This window comes from Tetrao urogallus (assembly GCF_951394365.1).
Source record: "Tetrao urogallus genome assembly, chromosome: Z".
Taxonomy (NCBI): domain Eukaryota; kingdom Metazoa; phylum Chordata; class Aves; order Galliformes; family Phasianidae; genus Tetrao; species Tetrao urogallus.
The window spans coordinates 57114628-57138833 of NC_136816.1; the positions used below are offsets into that span (position 1 = coordinate 57114628).

At 37.1% G+C, this 24206-nt stretch overlaps 1 protein-coding gene across 2 annotated transcripts in view; it reads right to left on the minus strand.

Annotated features, from left to right (window-relative positions):
* Positions 1–24206, minus strand: part of RAB3C (RAB3C, member RAS oncogene family) — a gene marked incomplete at both ends in the record, with an annotated part of 128149 nt that overhangs the window by 57730 nt on the left and 46213 nt on the right. For both annotated transcript variants that reach the window (XM_079548359.1, XM_079548358.1), the window contains one exon: positions 8353–8471. In XM_079548359.1, the coding sequence (XP_079404485.1) occupies positions 8353–8471 (119 nt within the window). The remainder of the gene's footprint in view (positions 1–8352; positions 8472–24206) is intronic.

Sequence of the window (24206 nt, forward strand, 5' to 3'; positions counted from 1 at the left end):
CAGCGAAGATAAGCACAAACACTGATTCTCGGTAGCAGATTTATAACAAGAAGATGGCACATACATACTGAAGTAGGTTCATGTGGGTGCAGGAACTTCTGCAGAAGCTCTTTGTCCCTTGGCAAAATGAGTGAAAGGAGAGGCCCATAGGACCGAGAAGCAAATATGGATAATATCAGTCCCATAAGTATTTTTTCTCTTTGGTTGAAGAACACAAAAATAGAAAATAATGAAAAATGTCATAAAACTTAATAGCAGTCTTTTCCGATTAATTGCTACAATGCATGAGACAACTTCTTTTTCTTTCTTTCTTTCTTTTTTTTTTTGACAGTACATCTATTGAAAACACTTTCTGATGAGGTTTGAACTTTTAAATCAAAGGTTTACTATTTTCAAAACAAAAACAGTTAGACACAGATTTTGCATACATTTCCATACATAATATGCATATTTTAGTTCAGGATTTAGCGGAAAGAAAATGAAAGAAAGTTATCTTCATCAAAGCAATGTCGTCCAGGCTACCATAATGCTTAAGCCTACTATCATATATGTTATCAGAAAGAAGTACTTTTTCATCACCGAGAGCTGTTTTCCAGGCAAACCTAAAATCTTGCATTTGGAAATACCAAAGACAGGAGAGAATAACATATTCCTTTTTTTCAACTTAACAGATAAAGATTTTTTATATTACACACTGTTTGTTGGCCCACTGTAAATGTTAAGGATGATTTGCTGAAAACTGTAGAAAACTGAAATTAAAAATGGGAAACAATTTGCAACATTCTCATCATGGATTTCTTTCACTTTTGGAAGAAGCAGTCTCTGTATATGCTGTTACTCAAATCCTTTACTTTAATGTAGTGCAGCTCTTTTTTCTCATGTACTGGAAGATACACGACAGCAGACTTTGGAGTGGGTCTGACAAACTGGAAAGCATGTAGGTGGTTTAAGCTATCACTAGCTTAGCATATGTGATCCAAATTATGTTTAATGACAAGCTCTTGAAGAAAAAATGACATCTTTTCACGGAACTAAGTTTTCCATATGCAATGTATGACATCAGGAATTCAGCACCAAACAGTGCATGGAAAACTGTTGAGCAAACTGACCTGGAATACAGAATATTGTTTAAACATTTTAATGTACATTTAATCCACCAGCAATTACATTTTTTAAATAAATTTTTAGATACTACTATTAGTGGGAAGAAAAGCCTATTTAAGTAGCTAATTTTCCACTCGTCTCAATTCCTCTTTCAGAAATAAAAAGTTAGAAGCAAAAAAAGTACGATATTTAGTTTATTAAGAACAAAGAATTTTAGTGTTGTCTTGTGTGTAATAGAGTCCACTCCCAAGAGTGATCATCAAGTTGAAATTCCATGTATTTCTGTTTCCTGTATTTACATATGTAAAGAATATGACTCCTCTTAATGCCCATTCATTGTGCAGAAAGAAGACAAGTGAAAAAATACACTAAATTGATTATTCTGAAATATTCATCCTTAAATTTCATCCTGTTCTTTTCACGTGATATTATTTATGCAACATTAGTGTCTCATTCTTTTATTTTAAATGGGAGTGACTACGCACTTGGCTGAAGACGACTTCAAATAAGCAGGGAATCTACTAATATCTCTTCATCCAACCCCAAGTTAATATATGCGCTACCAGAGAGTAGTGCTCAGAACACTTCTCCAGCTGGCTGCTGTAAGGAGGAGGCTGGTAGCTGCACGGCAGACTCAGTGCTGCACACGGATCACTGTGGACATGCTGCAGCTCATGCCGGATGTAGCCCCGTGGGACAGAGCTCCAGGGACACACAAGGGAAGTGGCACATGCAGCTTGTGTCAGTGCTCTGCACAACAGGACCACACAAATGGTGCTGTCGGGTAAGAGCTTTGGCAGACAAGGAAGGACTTTAACACTGCCTGGAAGTACTTTCAAGGTTTCCTCCCCAGTACACAGAATAATGGATTTTTCTTAACTCATAGAACTAAATTCAATATTGAGAGGTAGAAGAAAAATAGCTTGCCTGTAGATCAAGCATGCCCTGCGCATGATTATTAGGCTGAAAGTTGAGAGGTGACAGCAAAAAGAACATATGCCCTTCAGAAGTGCACATAGCAGACATTAATTTAATGGGCCTAATTTGCTTTGAGGCTTTTTACATTTGTCCATTAACATGCTAATGTATTTTCCAATTTTATTTTTTCTTTTAAAGACAATTCAAAAAATGCCTTCGTATCTCTTATTACAAGAGGGACATGTGATAGAACACAGAAAAAATAATAATTCTAGTGCACTGTAGCTATATCTGATAGCTTGTAGTTCATTCAGGATGATGAAAGTAAAAGCACTATTTGAATGAACTGGGCTTTTTTTCCACAGTGCTGTCCAGAACAACAACCATTAGTGGCATATCCAGTACATTCAGTTGCCTAATGAGATGGTGAAATTGAATGTTCATATTTTTAAGCCATAATTCTGAATATCAGACTGTGTTGATAGTAGCACAGTTGTTCTTTAAAGCTCTGCTCTGAAGATATCTCAGATGGTACCATGAGCAATCAATCCTAAACCAGGTATCTTTCAGGAAAAAAAAAATCACAATTTCTGGTAATGGCTTAACTCTAACATTTCACAGCTCAGGATCTACTCTGCTCTTACCTAATTCTTCTATTACCTAATTTCTATTCTATTGTCTTTGCCCAGACCCCACTCCCAATAACATCTTCATGTGTTATGGGCACAGATGAATAACACATGATTAGTATTTTATTCTGTTGGCTTTTACTTGAAATTCACTACATTTTCATTTTACTTCAGGCAAGTTGGTTAGCACTAAGCTCAGCTACAAGTTCCTATGGAAATATGTAATAAACACAGCAGAACAGAATTCTTAAATCTTAAAAATTCTTAGAAATTTCATGCTGTATGCTAAGCCCGTGTCTCCTTCATAAAGTAAGCACAATATACACAGTCTGCCAGCTGATACATTCCTGAAGATGCTGAACTTGAGCATACTGAAGACAGTAAGCTATTTAAATTGCACCAGAGGGAGGCGGAAAAAAAAGCCAACAAAAAAACCACCACAACACACAAGAGAAAAAGAGGAAGGGGAATCATCTTTCATGGAAAACTCTCTGAACTTCCAGAGAGATGTAATTGTACACCTTTCCAAAGGAGACAAAAAAATTATCCATACAAAGCTTTTAGTCTCCTTCAGCCACGTGGGTCACCTAAGAATGCATTCCTTGATGTGAGACTTTAGCAGTGCAGTATTCTCAAATTTTGAATTCACACACAAGGAAGCCCTCTATGGCAATGCTTTCAGCAGTCACCAGACAATGGCAGATACTGACAGACAAACACTTTGAGTTGGGACAACCTTTTCATTGCCAGAGTAATGACCCAAAGTGAGTGTACTATGCAAAAACACCCCTATCTAGCCTTTGAACTTTGCAAAGTGTGAAGTCATTCAGCTAGGTTTCAAACTATGACATAAAGGCCTAGGTTTTTATATTCTGTTTCTAACCTAGCCAGAGACACTGCATTAGAAATATTCTGGGTATAAATAACACCTCAACCTCAAAACTGTCAGTAAGAGGATAGCAAGGTTGTATTTAAAAAGTGGTTTATCTCAGAAAGATTTATTTTTGTTGCACGTCTATGGAACTCAACATACTGAGTTAATGGCATTTTAAAAAGCATACATAGCCTTCACATTCTCCTTTCCTCCGAAAGGAACCAGATTCATAAATCTATGTTGACTGAGTCACTAAGAGAAAAGGGAGCATAAAAGCCCCCACAGAAATGTAATGATGATAAAGGCTGAGAGCTGTAAATTCTGCAACTGGCAGTAGAAAAGAGTAACTGAAGCAAATACTGTGGCATTATAACCAACTACAAGACACATGACTTGAAGTGGCATAGACTCATTCTTAACACTCACTTTTTTCATATTAAGATTTAACAGGAAAAAGAAGGGAACATAAAAGAAAATGAGACTAATTACTTGAAATGTGGGTGCTATTTAAGAGATTTACCTAAAGAGCATGGTTTGGCTTTTCCCTGTTTCTAACATAGGCTCTAGACCAAGCAGAGAAATGATGCCCTCCAAGTGGTTCCTATTTGTTGGAAAAAGAAATATATATTCCCCAAATCTTTGAATCATTTTAGGGTGGCATCACTAACATGCACAAAAGCAAGTACACACCTTGTTATTGCAGTGCCAGCTGCAAAAAGGCCTCCTCCTAAAGGCAGATCCAAAATCTGGGCAGAGCTCCACAGGAGATCTGCTGAGTCAAAGCATGTTTGCTCTGCTGTTTCTGCTAGCAGACAGATTTTCAGCACAGATTCACTCTCACTGATTAAACAGAAGCTGTCAGTCCTTGGGAACTCCTGAAAGTCTATATCTACAAAGGAGAATATTGTTCAGGGCTGTGTCTACTACCAACAAATTCAGAGATTGACCTAGTATTGTTTCTTTACCATCAGTACTGGTTTGTTTGAACTCTCCTGTGAAAAGGTTCACAAAAAGGTTTATGTACTCAAGTTGTGCACCCAACTGCTACCAGGGGCACAAGTGGGAGAAACCAACTTCCTCTGAGTCATGCCAACACATCTAATAATGATCCTTCATGTCTGAGGAAGGCATATTCTCTATCCCCATTTTACCTGGACCTACAATGTTAGTTTGGAATTTCAATATTACAGTTCAATATTGCTTTTCTCCATGATGCAAAAGTTTATTCAAGGACAAAGTATTTCTTTAGTCTTGATACATGAACCACTCCAAATATTTCACAAAAAAGAAAGTAAAAAAAAAAACTTTTTGGTAACAAAATTCAAATCCAAATTCCTTCTGAAGTCTAGAATAGAAAAGTATTTTTGCCTCTGTTATATTATTACTCCCATTTCGTTTTAGTTCTGTCTAAATATTTCAAAATTTAAAATTAAAAATATAGTCATTTTAGAGAAGAATGCACTGCAGAGATGAAAGCAGGTGACTGATTTTTTTTCAGGAGAACTAGCTGGAAGACTAGCAATACTCTCTAAAATAAATCATAGAAACATTTTAGCCCTTCACATGGATTAAACCTGAATTAGCTCTTGACAGAGAAAAGGAAAAGGGTTATAAGCAATAAATCACTGGGTCCACATGCAGAAAACCTACTCAAGATTTCTCAAGCCAAATGTTTTTGCGTATGTATAAAAAAATATTTATTTATGTTACAGTTTTTGTTGTTACTATTATTTGTAATCTTTAAGTTTTTAAATTTTACCTATGAATATAGAATATGAATATTTCCTGAAGTATCAAATGTTTGAAGTTTATCAGACTTTCAAATCCTTTAGCCAGGCTTTAAGACAGAATGATTTCTTAGTCCCACAGAATGGTAGACAAATGCTTGCCTGTTGTGCTGCTGTGTTGCATATCGGTGCTAATAGGTTTAGACAAAAATACAGACACTGACTTTTTTGTATGTAAAATGTTAATGGTCAAATTAGGTATAGCATATGTCACAGCTGGGCAAAGTCAAGCTGACCTAAGCATGGCATACTTGGAAATATGACAATCCATCCACTGTTATAAATGGGAGATGTCAGCCAGAAGTCAGACTTAAAAAAAAATGCTTTTCAGTACATTACAACAGCTTTGCATGAAATGCTTTTAGAGAATGATCTCTGCACACATTTTAAACTGTCATTCTTTATCCAGACGTAAAAGGTACCTTTAGATTTATTGTACTGATTGTAATGTAGTTTCTAGATGAAGCCTTGAAGCTGATGGTCCTTGAGCTTGAATTTGACCCATTGTGCACATACATGAAATGCCACCACTGCCATCAGAGGCAGTTCTATGACAAGGAAAAGCATTTTAAGTTCCAGAGGGGCTTAAAATCTGCTGCTATTTTTTTGCCTCCGTATCTTTCACAAATGCACAGACACACACACACATCTGGTCTCCTGGAGCACTGGTAATTGTGACATTTTTTAAAATTCTTTCCTATTCAGAAGCAAGCTACAGTTTTAGAGCATGGGCTAATGAAAATCAATTATCAACCCTGAGATGGGGAGAAAAAACAAAGAGGAAGAGCAGCAAGGCAGCAACTGGGCTTATGAAATTAAAAATGAAAATAAAAGCAAATCTGTTTCTCATCTTGACAAATGAGGCAGGACTGCCTGTCTGTCATCCCATTCATCATGCAGATGACTGCTCAGCAGCTCTAGGCATGTAATCATGCAATCCCCTTCCCCAAATTTCTACAGTTGTTGCCAACTGTTTGTAAATATTCTAGATAAAAAGTGTGGGAAATTGAACTTCACAAACCTAAAAGATCCATAGCATTTAAAAATATATATTTTTTTCTTGATTTTTTTGCTTTAACTGTTACGGAGCCGAGCTGTTTTTCACCAGGAGAGAGAAAATGGCAATGATATTAGATCTAGGAGGTTGGAAAACAAACAGGTGGTGAAAAATTAATAATAAGTACTCATCTTTACTGTTGCTAAAAAGAAATCTTTGTATCAGAGGAGACTCAATAATACATGGCATGCCATCTGGTTTGCCCACAGACCGCGGCAATGAGATTTGCAGATTACAGCTGGCTCCTCACAGCCACTGTCACCCAGTTAACTCAGAGCTTGAATGAAAGCAGCCTATGAACAAAGGGCAGCAGAGCCTTCCTTTCTGAAGGAAAATCTTCAGCTAGCTGCCCCAGCAAGCTAGCTGCCACAATTCTAGGCTCAGTGGTTGAGGGTGGTGTAATCCTTTATCTTGTTTTTGCTGAACTTTCAGAGCAGCACCTTCAAATAAAGCTTTCGGTTGCTTCTGAATAGGTAGGAAATTCTGTCCCAAGCTGTTGAACAGAGCAGTACTTGCAACTGTGAGCAGCAAGCCTTCAGCATGATACTACCAGCTGATACAAAAGACTCAGAACATCCCCTTGTCTTAACAAGTTGCAGTGTGAAAATCCATCTTCCAATTTGAGCATCATGTAGAGACTCCACTCAGATTAGCTCTCTTGTCCAAAAGCTCGTCATCTGGTCTGCACTAACCATGAGAGCTTATTCATTCTCTAGAAAATAGAGATGGATCTTTCATAAGAGCAGTTCAGTGTGGAGCTCAACTAACAGCAGCAATAAGAGGGACACACTCTGGAGCTGTCCTTTTCTTTGGATGACTGAGTACATCACTGGTGTTCAGATTACTTGAGCAACACAAGATCTATTTCTTGTAGAGCAGAATCAAGCTAAGTCCTCTAGTTCTTATCTTCTGAGTGCTGAATGTCCAGACTCAGCATACATGGATCGAGAAAATCTCTATGTGTGGAGATGAAATGTGCTCCATGGGTTTAGTGGCTTTTTCTGCCACAATAGGTTAAAAAGCTTGACAGAGAGAAAAAAATTTATTAGGCAGCTTGTGGCTGGGCAGCAATACTCACTACAAATAGCCATCACAACATCACTGCCTTTTACTTCAAGTGTAAAACATGTTTGTGACCTTGTCTGTGTGAAAAAAGTACACAGTAGTGCATATCTTAACCAAAGATGCTAAAAAGAAATGTACTGAAGAAATCACACATTTTGTTCAAACTCTGAACAAAAGCTTCAAACGCAATTCTCCCACGAGGATAGAACGCAAGAGAGCACAGAGAGCACACAAGACAAATGCTAAATATATCATCCAGAATAATGCTAGAAGGCTCTTAGGTATGAAAATACCTCTTGAAAGATAAGATGACACAGCTGAGAGTAATTCTAGCTTTCCTTTTGGATCAGCTGTTCTTTAAAAACATTACATTTTTTTGGAACCTCATTTCTCCTTGTCTGGTTAAAATGACACATTTTTATGGAAACATCTTGATACTCACAAAATATATGGTAATATAACCATCCATTTTAAGTTCTATAACTCTGATGAAAGTTTTCTTCGTATTTTTTTACACTTGAGCCAGATGGATGAGAAATCTAACCCATTAAGGTTAAAAGCAACATAAAAATATTAAAAGACAACCCCACTTATAGCATCCCATTTCTTTCATTGAGCTACAGTAATGCTTTCAGATAAGTTAGAAACTACTCATCAAATTGCTCATTTCTGTGGAATAATCCACATTCACTGACATCACAGAAAATACAATGGTTGCTATAATTCCTATGGAAAGCATTTTAAAGTATTCATTGTCTTTCCACAAAATCAAAAATCCTGCCTTTGGGCATAGGCAATGTATCCGGAAATAAATTTTTCAAGATAATGTACACTATCACAACAGTTTAGTGATATCAAACATTACCTCTGATAGCTAATATAAATCTCAATAGCAAATATGAATTTCAATTTACTTACCAATCCTGCACAGCATTGAAGGATTCTTCATTTGTGATGTCATACATTAAAATGAAACCCATTGCACCCCGATAGTAAGCCGTGGTAATTGTTCTGTATCTCTCCTGACCTGCTGTGTCCTGAAACAGTAACAAAAAAACCTTTTACATACTGTAGATAAACAGACATTTTTTTTTTCCTTTCTTTTATTATTAGAAAGAAAACTAGCAAACTAGCAATGGTCACTGTACAACTGTGCAATCCTATTCATAAAATTAATTGAAAGGTGAGAAAAATGAGAATAACAACAGAAAGGAGTATTCTGCTTTGGATCATAATAAGAGGAACATGTCCATTCTGCAACATAGTGAGTGGTAAAAAGCAGAAAGAATGTTTTATATCAGAAGCCATTCACTGCTTCATATTGTGCAATGTATTTTGGATGAGAACCTTGTCTCCTGCTCCTGTCTGAGAGCTTCCCATTTTGATAGAGGGGAAAGGTAAGGTCCTATGTTCTGAAGAAACAGTTGGGGCAAATCAGCATCCCTAAGACTTTTACCATAAGATCAGTATGGTTCTTGAAGTCTGTGGATGTACTGGCTAAAAATCAATGTTTAACTGCTCTGTTTGTATGGTTTTAAACCACTGAAGTTCTTGTCAACTTTAGCAAAAACAGAAATTTGTGCCGACAAAATATAGGGCTGAGATATTGTCCTTCTAAAATAAGAATGATCTCTGGCAAACAAAAGATGGCTACTACAGACCAGTTTTCTTCCTCATTCTCTGTATTTCTGTAAAGTAAGGAATGAAAGTTTTCTTTTTTCTTACTCCTTGCTTTACTTATTTCCATTTAAAAAAAACTTCTCATCAGGGAGCATTTGTTACTACATTTACATGCAGTGTCTACCATAACTACCTGTACCGAGTCTGTACTGAGACTATGAGATAAAAGCAATAGTGAAATTACAGGAAGAGCGTAACTATATCCTATTCCAACAAACCTATTTAATATTTTTATCTGTGAACCTTGGAAGCTTTAGATGAACCATACATAACATTTCTGTGTAGTCCTCTAACTCTCTAATAGACAAGCTATCTTTTTTTTTTTCAACAGACTTTGAGTCATAATTCCATTATTTCAGATATTTTGGGTAGATGAGAACCAATTTATAATACGATCAAATTTATTTGTCTTCCTGCTGAAAAAGAGAAATAACTTGAGGTAAACAATGTTTTATTTGGATTGTTTTCTGAAAGGGTTTCCTGTGTTAGTTGCACTGCCTTATGAAAAGGAGAAAAATAATCAGGCATTCTTTATGCATATGTCATGCATTCTATAATCCAACAAAGTAAAAAAGGAGATTCTACATGTATCAGAAACTACTTATTGAATAACAAAAATAATAAGACAGTTGCTGAGACCAAACAAGGATATGCCTAAAATACATGTACTCAGTACATCCTGGTTTATGGCTGCTATTGCCTTGATGTAGTTTCAGCGCTCCAAGACTAAAAGAGAAGTTAGACACTAAGAGGCCATGTGGCTCTGCCTGTGTGAGAAACATCAGACAGGCTTAAACTTCTCCTGTTTGTATTCTGAGCTGGCTGACACTTTTCCACATGTAGTCCAGAGGCAGGATAGCTGTTCTAACTGCTACAAATTTTCTGGGGGTACTCCTGAAATTAAGGTATTAAGACTCTTCCACTAAGCCTGCATACATTCTAACACACAGATGTCAGTTCTCTCTGAGTAGATTGTGCTCTGTAAATAAGAGGAAAATTAACATTGAAATTTCAAGGAAAAACATTGTTAGCAGGAAAAATGCAACTTTTCATTGTAAAAAAAAACAACACATGCCTTTGTATTTCTTGTACAGAGTAGGTTTCACTCTCATGTTTCACTGGCTTCATTTATTTGATTTGATACTTAGAAAAAGAGCTGGGAGGGATATGCTACAGTCTTACTGTACAGAACAGATGCAATTTCCAAACAAGTTTTGTCAGTGTCTGCTTGCGTGCTTGTCTGTCAGTGGCGTGTTTGGTTGGAAATATGGCGCTGTGACAAGCAGAAGGCTACTGTTACTGAAGCAAGTCTTATTTTGCTGTGGGTAATATCTACTGAAACCTGTCTGCAGATAAGAGTGAACAGTCCTCACAACCGAACCAGAAGGCACTGAGGCTTCCTAGCTTAAGACACTAACCACTTTGCAGACAGTCTTAAAGGGAGTCAGTATGGACCTAGGTATTCTAATTACAGAGAATAAAAATGAGTGTAAAGTAAGACAAACAAAGATAAAAGTTCTTAAATACTTTACACAAATGGAAGGATCTGCAGATGAGGATCCAAACACAGACAGAGTAGACCAAGGTATTGGGTTTGACTTGGTCAAAGGAAGGAAGCAGATATTTGGGTTTTGTTCTCTATACAGCAAGCATATAATATATGCCTGCAGATAATGTGACAACAACAAAAAAATTCATAAATGGTCTGTCAGCATATGGCATAGATGGATGACCATTAACAAGGCGGAGTTTAATCGGTTCATATGTTGATAATCACATTCATGTTGGTGTTATTACCAGTGCACTTGCTATAAAAAAACACACTTTTCATTGCTCTAATGTACAGATTATGTGCAGGAGTGTTTATGGTTCTGTGAGAAATGAAATTAATACCAGAAATCAGTTTTGTCAATGTTTTTGTGTTTTATATGTTCATAGGCATTTCCTCTGTATTCTGACTAGAATATATTAGAAAACAAACACCCCAAAGATAGCTCCTTATATAGTATTGCCAATTGACAGCAAATAGCATGTTGGAGGAAGAAGTACGCTGAAAATATGAAATTCTTTAATATTAAGCAACACATTTTATTATACTGGTTTAATGTATCTGCATTAGATAGTGCAGTAGTGTAAGTGGATTTTTCTGTTTATTAACTTTTATTCTTACAGAAGAACTGAGCAGAAAAAAACTAATTTTCATATTTCACCATCTTTGTATCTGTAAATCACTGTCATTTTTATCCTGGGGTATTAGTTTGTACTCAAAGAAAAGCTCCAATTTAGGTATGGCTGCTGACTGCTGTTATTTCACTTCAATCTTTTTAGCAAGACCATGGAATTGAACTGGTGACCATCTTTTTAGGTTTATATTCTGAAATATAATGTTGATATATTGCACTGATGTTTAGTTTAGCAAACTAAACAAAATAAGCCTGAGGAAGAATAAAATTTGACCTACTAATGAATGGCATTTTAACCAAGGCAGTTCATTTTCTTCTTTGATGGGAAGAAAACAAGACACATGGATCATCCTGGGGGCTCTTTCATTCATGGGAATAAAGTATGATAAGGACAATTGACTGCTCATTAAAGAAGTAGAGTAGAAAAACCAAAGAGGATGAATGACAGTGAGGGAATGCTCTACGACAGCAATGGTTGCAGAGGACTGGGAGAGCTATAATGTAATAGCCATCTGCGTAAGCAGAAATATGTAGAGACAGCAGTCCAGCTGGCATAGAAGAAATAACCTGTTCTGCACATAAAGATAAGCATTTATGGAGCTAGAAAGTATCAAAACACAAAACACAGAAACCCTGGTTTTTATAAATATTTTGAAAATAATGACCATTTAGGCTTCCAATATAGAGTTAGCTGAACTAATTTAGTAGAAGTAAATCCCCCTTACCATCAAGGCCTGCTAAGGCAGATGTCATCCAGAATGTCTGCCACATTAGAACATATACTTCAATTATACCAATGATTTTGAGCAATGCATTAAATCTGTGCCTTTCTGAATTAATTTGCTGTGTGTGCAGTCCCTATCCCTTGTCTAGCACTTCACCACTGACATGAAGAATACTTTATGTAAATAACTTCTAAGTGGAGTAACTTCTTATTAATGCAGACAGTTTATAAGGTGAAAGCAAACAGCATTTGGCAGCAAAAACTTTTAATGAGTTTGTCATTATGGAATTCAGTATGGAAAACACAAACTGATTTTACAGCACACTCGAGTGATTCTATGCCTCTGTATTTCTACATTGTATGCAAAACATACAAATGTCATTTTACATTACTTTCCCCACATTTTAAGTTTTACATATATCGGGCAATCCCAGGTATTGGGGGGTCCTGGTGCTCAAGCAGCTGGACATGAGCCAGAGTGCGCGCTTGCAGCTCAGAAGCCAACTGTGTTCTGGGCTGCACTAAAAAAGGGGTGGCCAGCAGGGAAAGGGAGGTGATCGTTCCCCTCTACTCAGCTCTTGTGAGGCCCCATCTGCAGAACTGTATCCAGGCCTGGGGCCCACAGTACAGGAAGGATGTGGAGCTCTTGGAGTGGGTCCAGAGCAGGGCCACTAAGATGGTCAGAGGGCTGGAGCACCTCTACTATGGAGAAAGCTTGAGGGAACTGGGCTTGTTTAGCTTGGAGAAGAGAAGGCTCCGGGGAGGCCTTATTGTGGCCTTCCAGTACTTAAGGGACCATATAAAAAGGAGGGAGTAGCTGTTTGAAAGAGTGGACAGTGATAGGACAAGGGCGAATGGTTTTAAACCGAGACAGGGGAGGTTTAGGTTAGATATCAGGTGGAAGTTTTTCATGCAGAGGGTGGTGAAGCACTGGAACAGGTTGCTCAAGGAGGCTGTGGATGCCCCATCCCTGGAGGCATTCAAGGCCAGGCTGGATGTGGCTCTGGGCAGCCTCGTCTGGCAGTTGGTGACCCTGCTCATAGCAGGGGGTTGAACTGGATGATCATTGTGATCCTTTTCAACCCAGACCATTCCATGATTCTACGATTGTGCCAGAAAATTGGCAATACTGGAAGATTTCTTTGACAGCATCTCTATCTCTGGTGAACATCATTTGAAAAGAGGCAAACAGAAGGATAAAATTAGAAATGTGAATTGGGTGAATTCTCACTTTACAGGTCAATATTTTCTGTGAACTTAAACAAAATTGGCAGAGTGATCAAGAATGGCAGCTGCTTTATGAGTTTCATGTTTCTTTCCTGCTGTTGCTTCCCAATGGTTATTTATACATTCCATCAAAGAGACTGTATGTTTCCTTCTTTTCTTATGTTTTTACATGAAAGGACTTGAGGCAGTAAGTGAATGAAAATCTAAACTGGCTGTTTTCTGAGCAGCTTAAAAGACATATCTCTGATCTTTCCTCAGGGATCTCTGGGATCTCAATGAATAAAGTATAAAAAGGGAAATATGACAAACACAAAATCAGTATGTACACTTTTCAGAGAGGGAGAGCCTGTGCAAAAATCATCTTCCTCCGGGTATGGACAGATGCAAACCCATCCAAAGCCTACTGCCAGCCACCCAGGAAGAGTAGCTGCAGGTCTACAGCAGAAGTAACTGAGCAGGGCACAAAAAATGAGAAAAGAGAGGAGAAGCATTGCAGCAAAATGAGAGACTGCTCTGGGTGTATCACTTCTCTGGAAGCAGCACTTCCAACAGAAATCACTGGGCCCAGAGAAGGAAACATATGAACACTTACTGATATGAATGGAAAACATTTCAAACCTGTTTCTTCAGCTAAGGTATGCAAAGAAAATACAGCACTGTGTACGGCCAATTCAGATCTTGATTGTGGACCTATCTCCTCCCAGCAGTTCCTTCAGACTTCTAATGGCTTTGGTTTCCCTGGAATTCTGTTCTTTTATATAAATACATGTGTGTGTGTTTCTATCTACCTAAGTACATATATATTTAAAAAAAAAACAAAAAACAAAACACATTTGGAAGTTAAAAAGCCAGCTACTCGGCCTGCCTGTACATGTAATCTAGTGTATGCTAACTAGTATGTATGTTGTATGATGACTGTATGCTAGTCCCTATAACTCACCGTGAAATCAGAGTTGGTAGGTCATTCATCATATTAGAAGGCTGTAAGTATGGCAGGGCCAGCTGGAAATAGCTGGGTACAGAGCTGAGGAGAGAGACAATATTCCAAATGTACACAGCAAAATGGCTCCAGGAGGTTTGTTTGGGTGGTGGAAGGTGGGGCAGAGCTTCTTCTAGAGGAACAGTTTAGTTCCTGGAAAACCCAAGCCACACTTGTAAGAACTTTGTTAGATTTGCTTTCTCTCACCACATCCCTGCAGCTGGTAACTGTACTTGAAGTTCCTATCTGTTCAGATTTCCTATTTTCCTTCTTTCCTGTTCTTTTTTCCTTTTTTTTTTTTTCCTGTATTTTTTTCCTTTATTTTTAAGACCTACAGAAAACTTTCATTCTCTGCAGTCCAGATACTACCACTCCTAAAATACACAGCTTACAAAAGTCATTGAACCACTGCCTCCTCCCTAGCTCAGCACAGCTGCTATTTGTTCTGGAGCCATGTTTTGAGCCTCCCTGCTGTATCAATAGCATGCCTCCGTCTTTCCTTACCATGGTGAAATCAGTGAGTCCCGGCATTTTCTTCAAAAATAAAAGAGGTGAATTTGATTCAAGTACCACTTTGTTCTTTAAACAAGCTTCATGTTATGGCCTAGAAAGTATTTTTCTTTCTAGAAATGCCCAGGTTTTAATTTTAGAATATATTTTCTTCTATTCTAAGGAGAGAGTTGCAGAACCAAACTTTAAATTCAGCTCCAAAAACATGGTGAAATCAAGAATTTACAAAATACTCTAATTTGCAATTCATGTAGTAATGAAAGTATTTTTTTCTGATTAAAATTAAAGGGCAATTAATATTATTAGTCTAGCCTGTAACTGTATCTTGGGAAAGATCGGCTGAATATTTTCATATTTCTAGCATTACATTTAATTACTTGTAAATCAGGCTGTAGATATTTCTTCATAGTTAAAAAAGAAAAAAAAAGAAAACAGAGAATCATGCTGAAAAAGTTGTTACATACAAACAAGATCAGCAAAGCTTTTGATAAGAATCTTTGTTCTAATAGGCAGCTATTATCGCTATGGAAGGAAAACAATATGATATTCCTAGTCTTGTCGTATTTTCTTTTTAAAGCCCCTGCTCCTGGAATTCTGTGACTGTGCAAAACAACAGCTGAAATAACAAACCAATCCAGTAATACTAAAACCTAGCACTGATTTCTGGTGAAGCTTGAAGGGGTCAGAGCAATCTGCTTTTGAGTGAAAGGAACACACAAAAAATTGCTGTATCAACAATAATGTTTTAAGAAACAGTTATCTTAGAAATCTGATACTTGAGTACATTATTTGCAATTTTCAGACTTGCCAGTAAGTCTCCTTCCAGGACTGTACTTGGCAACTGTGAAGCTAAGCAGTGTCCATCATACATACAGTACCACAAGGACAGACTTTGCAGCAGACTCAGTCCTAATAATATGCGACTTATGCCTAATTGCTATCTGAGAAGCAGAGTTGTTTCATGCACTGATGAAGGAGACAATAAATAGTCCTAATCTCTGCTTTGGTGACTGCTATTTTGTATTTACAATTTGACTGTTTCAAAACTGGCTTTTTAAAAAAAAAACAACCCAGAAAGCAATTAGTCTCCTAAAAATGGTTGTGTGCCTGCCCTATGACAAATTTGTTGTTATTTCTTTATTTATTTTACAGTGGTGCCAAAGCTTTTACATCTTGCCTGATTTCTCATCATTTTTGAAAGGCACTTGCCTTTCATTTAGCAGTGAAGGTAAAAAGCAATGGGCTAAGTTATACATTCACAAACTAAGCTGGCTGTTAAGACACAAACAGGCAGCATCACCTACATATATTGGAATGACACTACCTTCTGCCTCTTCCCACTTTTATACTTTGATTAGATACTTATACATCTTTGGATTAATTACTTCTCTCTAGAACTTGGTATTCACAAAATATGTGCATGAAGCTTTCAGATTACTCTCTCCTTTATCATTATGTCCTATTCTGCATCTTGAAGACAGTATTCTACTAATAGTACTAATACTAATACAAATAGAATCATAGAATCATAGAATCATAGAATCATAGAATCGCAAGGTTGGAAACGACCTTCAAGATCATCCAGTCCAACCACCCTCACATTCCTATCAGTGCCACAAGCTACTAAACCATCTCTCGTAGCTCCTCATCCAGGCGCCTCTTGAACACTGCCAGGGACGGCGACTCCACCACCTCCCTGGGCAGCCATTCCAGTGCCTGACCACCCTTTGAGAGAAAAAGTTTCTCCTAATATCCAACCTAAACCTCCTCTGGTACAACTTCTGGCCATTTCCTCAGGTCCATTTGCCTGGGAGAAGAGGCCAGACCCTTTTACATAACAATCTCCCTTCAGGAAGTTGTAAAGTGCAATGAGGTCTCCCCTGGAAATACTACTATTAGTATTCGTTACTCATAGTTAATCAACTTGCCCTTCTTAATCGGGATGAGGGTGAACTCCACGGATACAGATAAGTTTGGGCAGCCATTTTGATCATAGCTCTATGTCAGCAGCTCATTGCACTGCACAAATTTGCACAACACCATCATCATGTTACAAGATTATGCAAATCCTTGTCCACTGATTAGCTAACGGTGCTTCAGCTCTTAAGAGCTATGAACATAATTCTATCCTCATGGCAACATGAAGCTTAGCAGATTTTTGTTCTGGCAGGTTATTTTAGGAGCAGAGTTTTGTAACTCTTTCAGATAAAAGTCTGAATTAGTAGTTCAAAGGACATTCTTAAGCCACAAACCACACTTGCCAGAAACTGTCTCCTCACCTCTGCTTTTCCCTGTGAAAAACCCACATGTTTAAATTGTGCAAGAATGTTCTTATTAAATATTAATGACCTTTTAAACTTTCTCAAGAGTAGAAGAATGATTTTCTGTGCAGAATATTAAGTTCACAAAATACATTTAAATGGTCAGCAGAATTACTATCAAGTCAAGCTTTTCACACAAATTTCAAAATATCAGTTCAATTCAATTTCAGTTAACTAAAAAAAATAAAAATAATTGTTTTATCACAAAACAAGTCATATTCTACCCATTTCAGGCAAAAGACTGCAAATGTGCTATTTCTGGAAAAGTTCAGGCATGCTTCAAATTCAATCCCATTGAGATATTTTTTTGAAGTTTCTTTGTGTACTGAACTCTCTAGGTGACTTCTATATCATCTCTTTCTATGGTGTATCAGGATGCTGAGATATAAAAGGAACATCAGTGACTTTCAGAGAATCATTTTCTTTTAGGACAGACATCAAAGTTACCTGAAGAAATTCTGGTAAGTCTTCATATGTAATATACTAGGAAGATAGTTTGAGATTTTAAGGCTTAGATAAAAAAGAACAGCTGTTTTTACAAGACAGCCTTCATCAAGCTCTCCTTTCTTCCCTTCAATGTTAACTGCTTTGCACTCCAAAAATTTGTAAGCACCGAACTTGCTTATTGTGGTTTGGGGTTAGATTGTTGAGTTTCCCACCAACAGAGCATTTCCTGCTTTAACTTTTTTTTTTCTTTTTTTTTTTTTTTCCTTCTTGGTTCAGATATTTTTGATTAGTAATTTACTTCTGCAATGTTGAGTATTACACAGCATGGTCAGCTAGCCAGAATCATTAATGTGCCCGGTGAGTTCTTCTGGTGTCATTCAGCTGAGGGTGTACAAAGTAGTTCTGTGTTAAAGGGAAGGATAGATAAAGGACAGGTGGCACAGGACAGAAGACGTCAGCCATCAGGAACTGAAAGGGCTTTTTATAGCGTGGGAGTCCACCACTCAGTCCAGACAGCTATTGAAACAAAGGTGATACATGGAAGACCAAGAAACTGTCCCTAAACCTATCATATACTCAGTATCTTCTTTAGCTCTTTCAAAGTGTATCTTCAATTATGAACTGGTACAGGACTCGAGGAAATCTGCTATTGCCTGCCTTGAAATTAATCACATTAGTTGTGAGAAAATTAACATAAAGATATCAATCACTAATATGCTGCTTGTATTATCAATCCCTAGGTAGGATTTGTCTTTTAATTTTAGGAATCTTTAAATTGTTTTGAAATCACAAAGAAAGATAAGTGTCATCAAAGCAGGATGTACTTCTTAGATAAACCAGAAGGACTGTGAGAATCTCTTCAAGAAAAAAAGAAGGTTAAAGATGCTAAATGGAAATAAGAATGTAATCCACAATGTGATTTGGTATGGTGGATTTTTGTTTGTCCTCGGATATGAGGAAAGAAATATAATTCAGAACAGCACAGGTCACTCTGACAAAGAAACGCTTATTTACCGTGAAAACATCTTAGGAGCTGACATAATGTAAAACACGTCAGCCAACCATGAACTTTATGTTGTTCCCATATAAAGCAGTAAATTACTAAAGAGAGAGCTGTAAGTAGATGTTAAAAATGTCATGGGGAGTTCTGACATAAAGTGGAATAATTACAGTAGATTTCAGCTAAATTGCCTTGTAATTTGGCCCCTAATCTCTTTTCTTTTTTAGCTCAAACTGGTTGAGAGTTATGTGTTTAGCATATGTATAATCATATTTAGCAATTCTAATGAACTCTGTAATTTTATGCTCAAACTTGTAAGAGGAACAGTCTCACCAGAAAGCATAATTACCACAATACCTGATGACCTATTAATATTTTGTATTTTTTCTAACTAGAAATTTAATCTTTTTACATACCACATCTATTTCAGAGTCCTGATGACAATAGACAAAGATACTATAGCTGTATCCATCTCAGCATTATGGCTATTGCAGTTTGAACAGAAAGGGAATTCAGAACACAGTATTTCTGTTTCTCTCTCAGACATGGTCAAAATCAGTCCCATTCTGAAACAATTAGGACATTTTCTACAGATTAGAAGTTGTTTCCCTGATCAGTGCAAAGCTATTTTTTGGGTTTGAACAGTTATTCTGCCTTTTTAAAATGTTTTTGAGTCCTATCACACTTATCAAAAAAGCTATGTAAGTTTTGTTAGTAAAGATTTGGCTCTATGTGGAAACACCTCTGACAAAAGTCTCCTCTGACAAGAGTGGTCAACAAGATGGATTCCAATTTTACCAAAATATAAACGTGTAAAGATACTAAAGACATTTATGGGGAGATATTCGATGCACCGTATTTTTAAATGCCTAAACAATTATTCTACTTGCCTTAAACATATGGGAATTTACTTTCTAAGTACTTGAAGACAACACAATTTGTCCCTTGAGAAATAAATTGCAGTAAATTTTTCTGTGCAAAGTCTAAAATTTATGAGAAAAAAAAAAATTGACGTGTAAGTAGGTATGAGTGTGCAAATTCACATGCCTTAGCAAGCTAAAAGACAGGAAGTGCTTACAGTATATTTATGTGGAAATACACTTAACTGTTTTTTAGCCCATTTCTCTAAGCATCTATTACTGGCAACCAGCCCAGAAAAACTGGTGGACTAGCTAAACCACTAGACTGATGCTATACAGTCATCCTTACAATCTTGCAAAACATTCAAGATGGCTCAAAACTAGAATTTAGTATCAACTTTTGTCAAAATATTTCCAGAAAAATATTTCTAGAAAATCTGACAAATTTTTTTTTTTCAAAGGACAGTAAACAACGTTGGTATTAACACTTTAAAGAAAAAAAGGATATGTTCATTCAAAGTTTCTTAGAAAAGCAAGGGAAAAAAAAAAAAAAAAAAAGCAATATATAAAGAAAAGAAACAGTTTCACAAGAAGGATATTACCTACCTCCCATGTATATATTCAAAAAAGGTCAGGCATGCAAAGCAGTGGCAACAACTCAACACGCAGAGAGAGTTCAAAGCTTTATGAGTACCTGCTTGTCAAGAGAGTTTATAAACAACTCTTCAATAAGCACAAAGCAAACATTATAAGTGCATGGGTAGGTCAATGCACTTTGGGAAAAAATTACAAATCCAAAAGTCCTCATTCAGGAAAATAACTTCCAATGGAAATTCAGACTTTAAGGTACTTTGCTGGACGAGAACTGGAATGATGCCACATTCCAGAATAAATTCCAAGGGAACAACCATTATTTCTTGGACTTCAAAGGAAATTTGAATTTTTTAGACTTATGCAGAGAAAGAGAGGTGAAGGTTAACATAATTTCTAAAACTAATACTTTGTGTTTATATGCTGGGAAAAAGCATGTGAAACTGTTGATGCTCTACCATTTCTAGGTGATGATCATTTTTAGCTGTCTTGCATGAAGTTTTCTGGCTACAAACATGTAGTAAATGGGGAAAAGAAAAAAGAAAAAAAAAAAGAAGTAAAATTTGTGTGTATTAAGAATAGTAATTGAATCAAACTCATCAAGGAACTTCTGGCCAAAACCATAAAACAATTGCCACTAGTAGTTACTAAATCATAGGCTGTAGAAATGCATGGAGAAACAGAATCATAGAAACATTGTCTAAAAGAGACTGGGACTTGGTGGACTTGACTCTGAGGCCATTTCTATTTCACATTTACAGAGTGTAACACACAGAGGCACAATAATTGCAGGATCCCTTATATCCAAGAATTTATGTGACTATTTCTGAAGCTTTTTTGATCCTTTCAGAACACAAACAGTTCCTAAGTTTTCTGAGAAACTCACAGCAATTCTAATTTTACAAGGTGATTTAATTTGGGCATTTTTTTTTTAAATCAGCATGTGAACCAGTTGTTTAGGCATTCCAACCACATGACATTTTCAAGCAGAATAATATAAGAAAAAAAGAGTTCTTCAGTCTGTAACTCTAGTTCACAGAACCACAGAATCACAGAATCACAAAATCATGAAGGTTGGAAAAGACCTTCAAGATCCACCTATCACCAACAGTACTCACTAAACCATGTCCTTCGACACAAAATCCAAGTTACTTTAAATCTATGCTGTTCTTTCTCTTAAATAATAAAATCTATATTAACTAAGGAGAAATCCTACTCATGTAATTAGTAAATTAATTAACTTTCCAGAAAGATCCACACACATTTTTGTTGATCATAACATAGACAATTCTATCAGTTCTGAAATCAATTACCAAACAAAAACATACGAAAAGATCTTGATGTGTTAAGGTAAAAAAAGCTTGATTTAAATTCTTATATTTATTGCCAGGTGAATTGACTGCTACTGGTTATTTGAAAAGACCTCAATGCAAATATTTTAATGAAATACAACAGAAGTTATAAATAATTTCTAACAGTAAGATTTAGACCACCTATGTTGTACTGTGCTTCAGCTGTGATTTTCAAACTACAGGTATTTTTCCAGTAATTAGAGTTATTCTTTTGTAATGCATCATAAAGAAGTAGGAAATTACGGTCTAACGGAAGCAGAAAAATAACCAGCTGTGAAAACTGTAGCAAGCATTACAATCAGAGCTAAATTAAAGCAGTAACTATTACAAAACCAGACATTGGGATTATATGTAGTCCAAGAACAGTCTAATAATTTTCAAAGGGCATTCCTGCCTGCAGTGAACCACTGACACCATAGAAGATGGTTCTTTGATGACAAGAACTGTACTGTAGTTCACACGTGGTTCTATTTCATCTTTAATTTTAAAAAGTCATTAAAACAAAGATGCAGCTTCCTGGAAACCATGATATTCCACTACAGCTCTATTCCATTTTTTGCCTGTCTTCTATCACACAACAGTGGTTTTAAATCTGTAGAAGTTTTCATTAATTTTTAAGCAATATATTCACACAGCTGCATATTTCTATGTTTATACACAAAAGTACATATATAAATACATATGTACACAATATGACCATAATTATATATAATATTCATATTACAATGCAAAGATGTATTTGGTAAATCTTTTCAAAGTACTGTGTCTTTATATCAAGGATAATGATAGCAAAATTGTAACATTGTGAAATCTTGCCTATGCTTCCAGAATTCTGACTCCCCTCATAAGGTCATGATGAGAAGAAAATAAATCTAATCATAATTGCTCCCATACATATTTACATTTCACCAAGCACAAAGAGGAAATTCATTTTCAGAGGAGTTAAGCTATGATTCATTCTATGGTTTTTAGGAGTAGGAATGAAAAAGCAAACATAATAGTCTATAGTTATTTCAGATTCATGTATTATCTCCTGAAAAAAATGTAATATAAAATTAAATGTAAAAGATATCCAATCAAAGGTATCTGTTCTAATAGCAAATTAGACTTATCTAATGCCAAAATCCAACTTAGTGCCTCAAAAAGGAAACCAAGCAGTCTTAACATCATTAAGGTTCCCTAACCATGCCTCTCCAGGCTCCTCCAGGCCTCTTTCATAGAGAGGACATCAGTTGGGATGGTTGAGTATTTTCTCTGCATGCAATCTCTGCCTTTGGCTGCTGGAACCTGAAAAGAAGCCCCAGAAATCTTTTCACTGAATATAACACTGATCAGCATGTTAACTGGAAATTACATTATCAGACTCCCAATCAAGTATAGTCTGAATCTTAGATAAAAGATGATAATTATTTCTACCCTGATTTGATTAAGCTGTGGGACATGTTCTCTTTTTGTGCAAACATAATTGAATGATCATCCATCAGCTGACAGAATGCCTCTGAGACAGATATGAAAGTCTGATGGCAAAAGAGGAGACTTGAACAAAACGAGATGAAAACGAGGATTTTGTCCCAGAAAGGACTTCTTTCCTGGCATATCCTCAAATATACTGGGGAAAAAATAAGTCTGAATTCAGATGATTTAATATCATAGAATCACCAAGGTTGGAAAAGGCCTCCAAGATCATCCAGTCCAACCATCCACCTACCACCACCATTTTCCCACTAAACTATGTTTCTTAGTACAGCCTCCCTGGACAGCCTGTTCCAGTTCCTGACTCTTTCAGAATAGAACTTTTTCCTAATATCCAATCTGAACCTCCCCTTGTGCAACTTGAGGCCATTCCGTCTAGTCCTATTGCTAGTTTCATGGGAGAAGAGTCTGATTCTGACTTCGCCATAATGACCTCCTTTCAGGTCATTGTAGAGAGCAATAAATTCTCTGAGCCTCAGCTCCCCCATTCCTTCAGGCTAGTGCTCCAGTCCCCTCACCAGCTTCCTTGCCTTTCTCTGGACACACTGCAGTACCTCAATGTCTTTCCTGTACTGAGAGGCCCAAAACTGAGCACAGTACTTGAGGCGTCAACAGTGCTGAGTACAGAAGGATGATCACTTCACTGCTCCTGCTGGCAACACTGTTTCTGATACAAACCAGGATGCCCTTGGCCTACTTGGCAGCCTGGGCACACTACTGGTAAATGTTCAGCCAAGTGTCAACCAACTCCCTCAGGTCCCTTTCTTCCAGCCACTCTACCCCAAGCTTGTAGCGTTGCTTGGAGTTGCTGGCTTATATACAGGACCATGCACTTGTTATTGTTGAACTTCATCCCACGGGCCTCAGCCCAGCTATCCAGCCTGTCCAGAACCCTCTGTAGGGCCTTCCTACTCCTTGAAAGATTGACATTTTCTCCCAGCGTGGTGTCCTCTGCAGACTTACTGAGATTATACCCAACCCCCTCATCCAGGTCAACAATAAAAACACTGAACAGGATTGGCTTCAACATCAACCCCTGCAGAACACCAATTGTCAGCTGGATTTAACTCCATTCATTACCTCTCTCTGGGCCTGACTTTCCAGCCAGTTCTTCACCCAGCAAATAATGTACCTCTCCAGGCACACATGGCCTGACAGCTCCTCTAGGAGAATAATGTGAGAGACAGTATTAAAGGCCTTGATGAAGTCTAGGTAGGCTACTGACAGCCTTTCCCTTATCCACCAGGCAGGTCACTTGATCATAGAAGGAGATCAGGCTGGTTGAGCAGGACTTGTCCTTCATGAATCTGTGCTGGCTGAGCCTGATCCACTGGTTGCCCTTGCGTGCTGTGTGATCTCACTCAAGATTCTCTGTTCCATAACCTTCCATGGCACCGAGGTTAAGCTGACAGGTCTGTAGTTCCC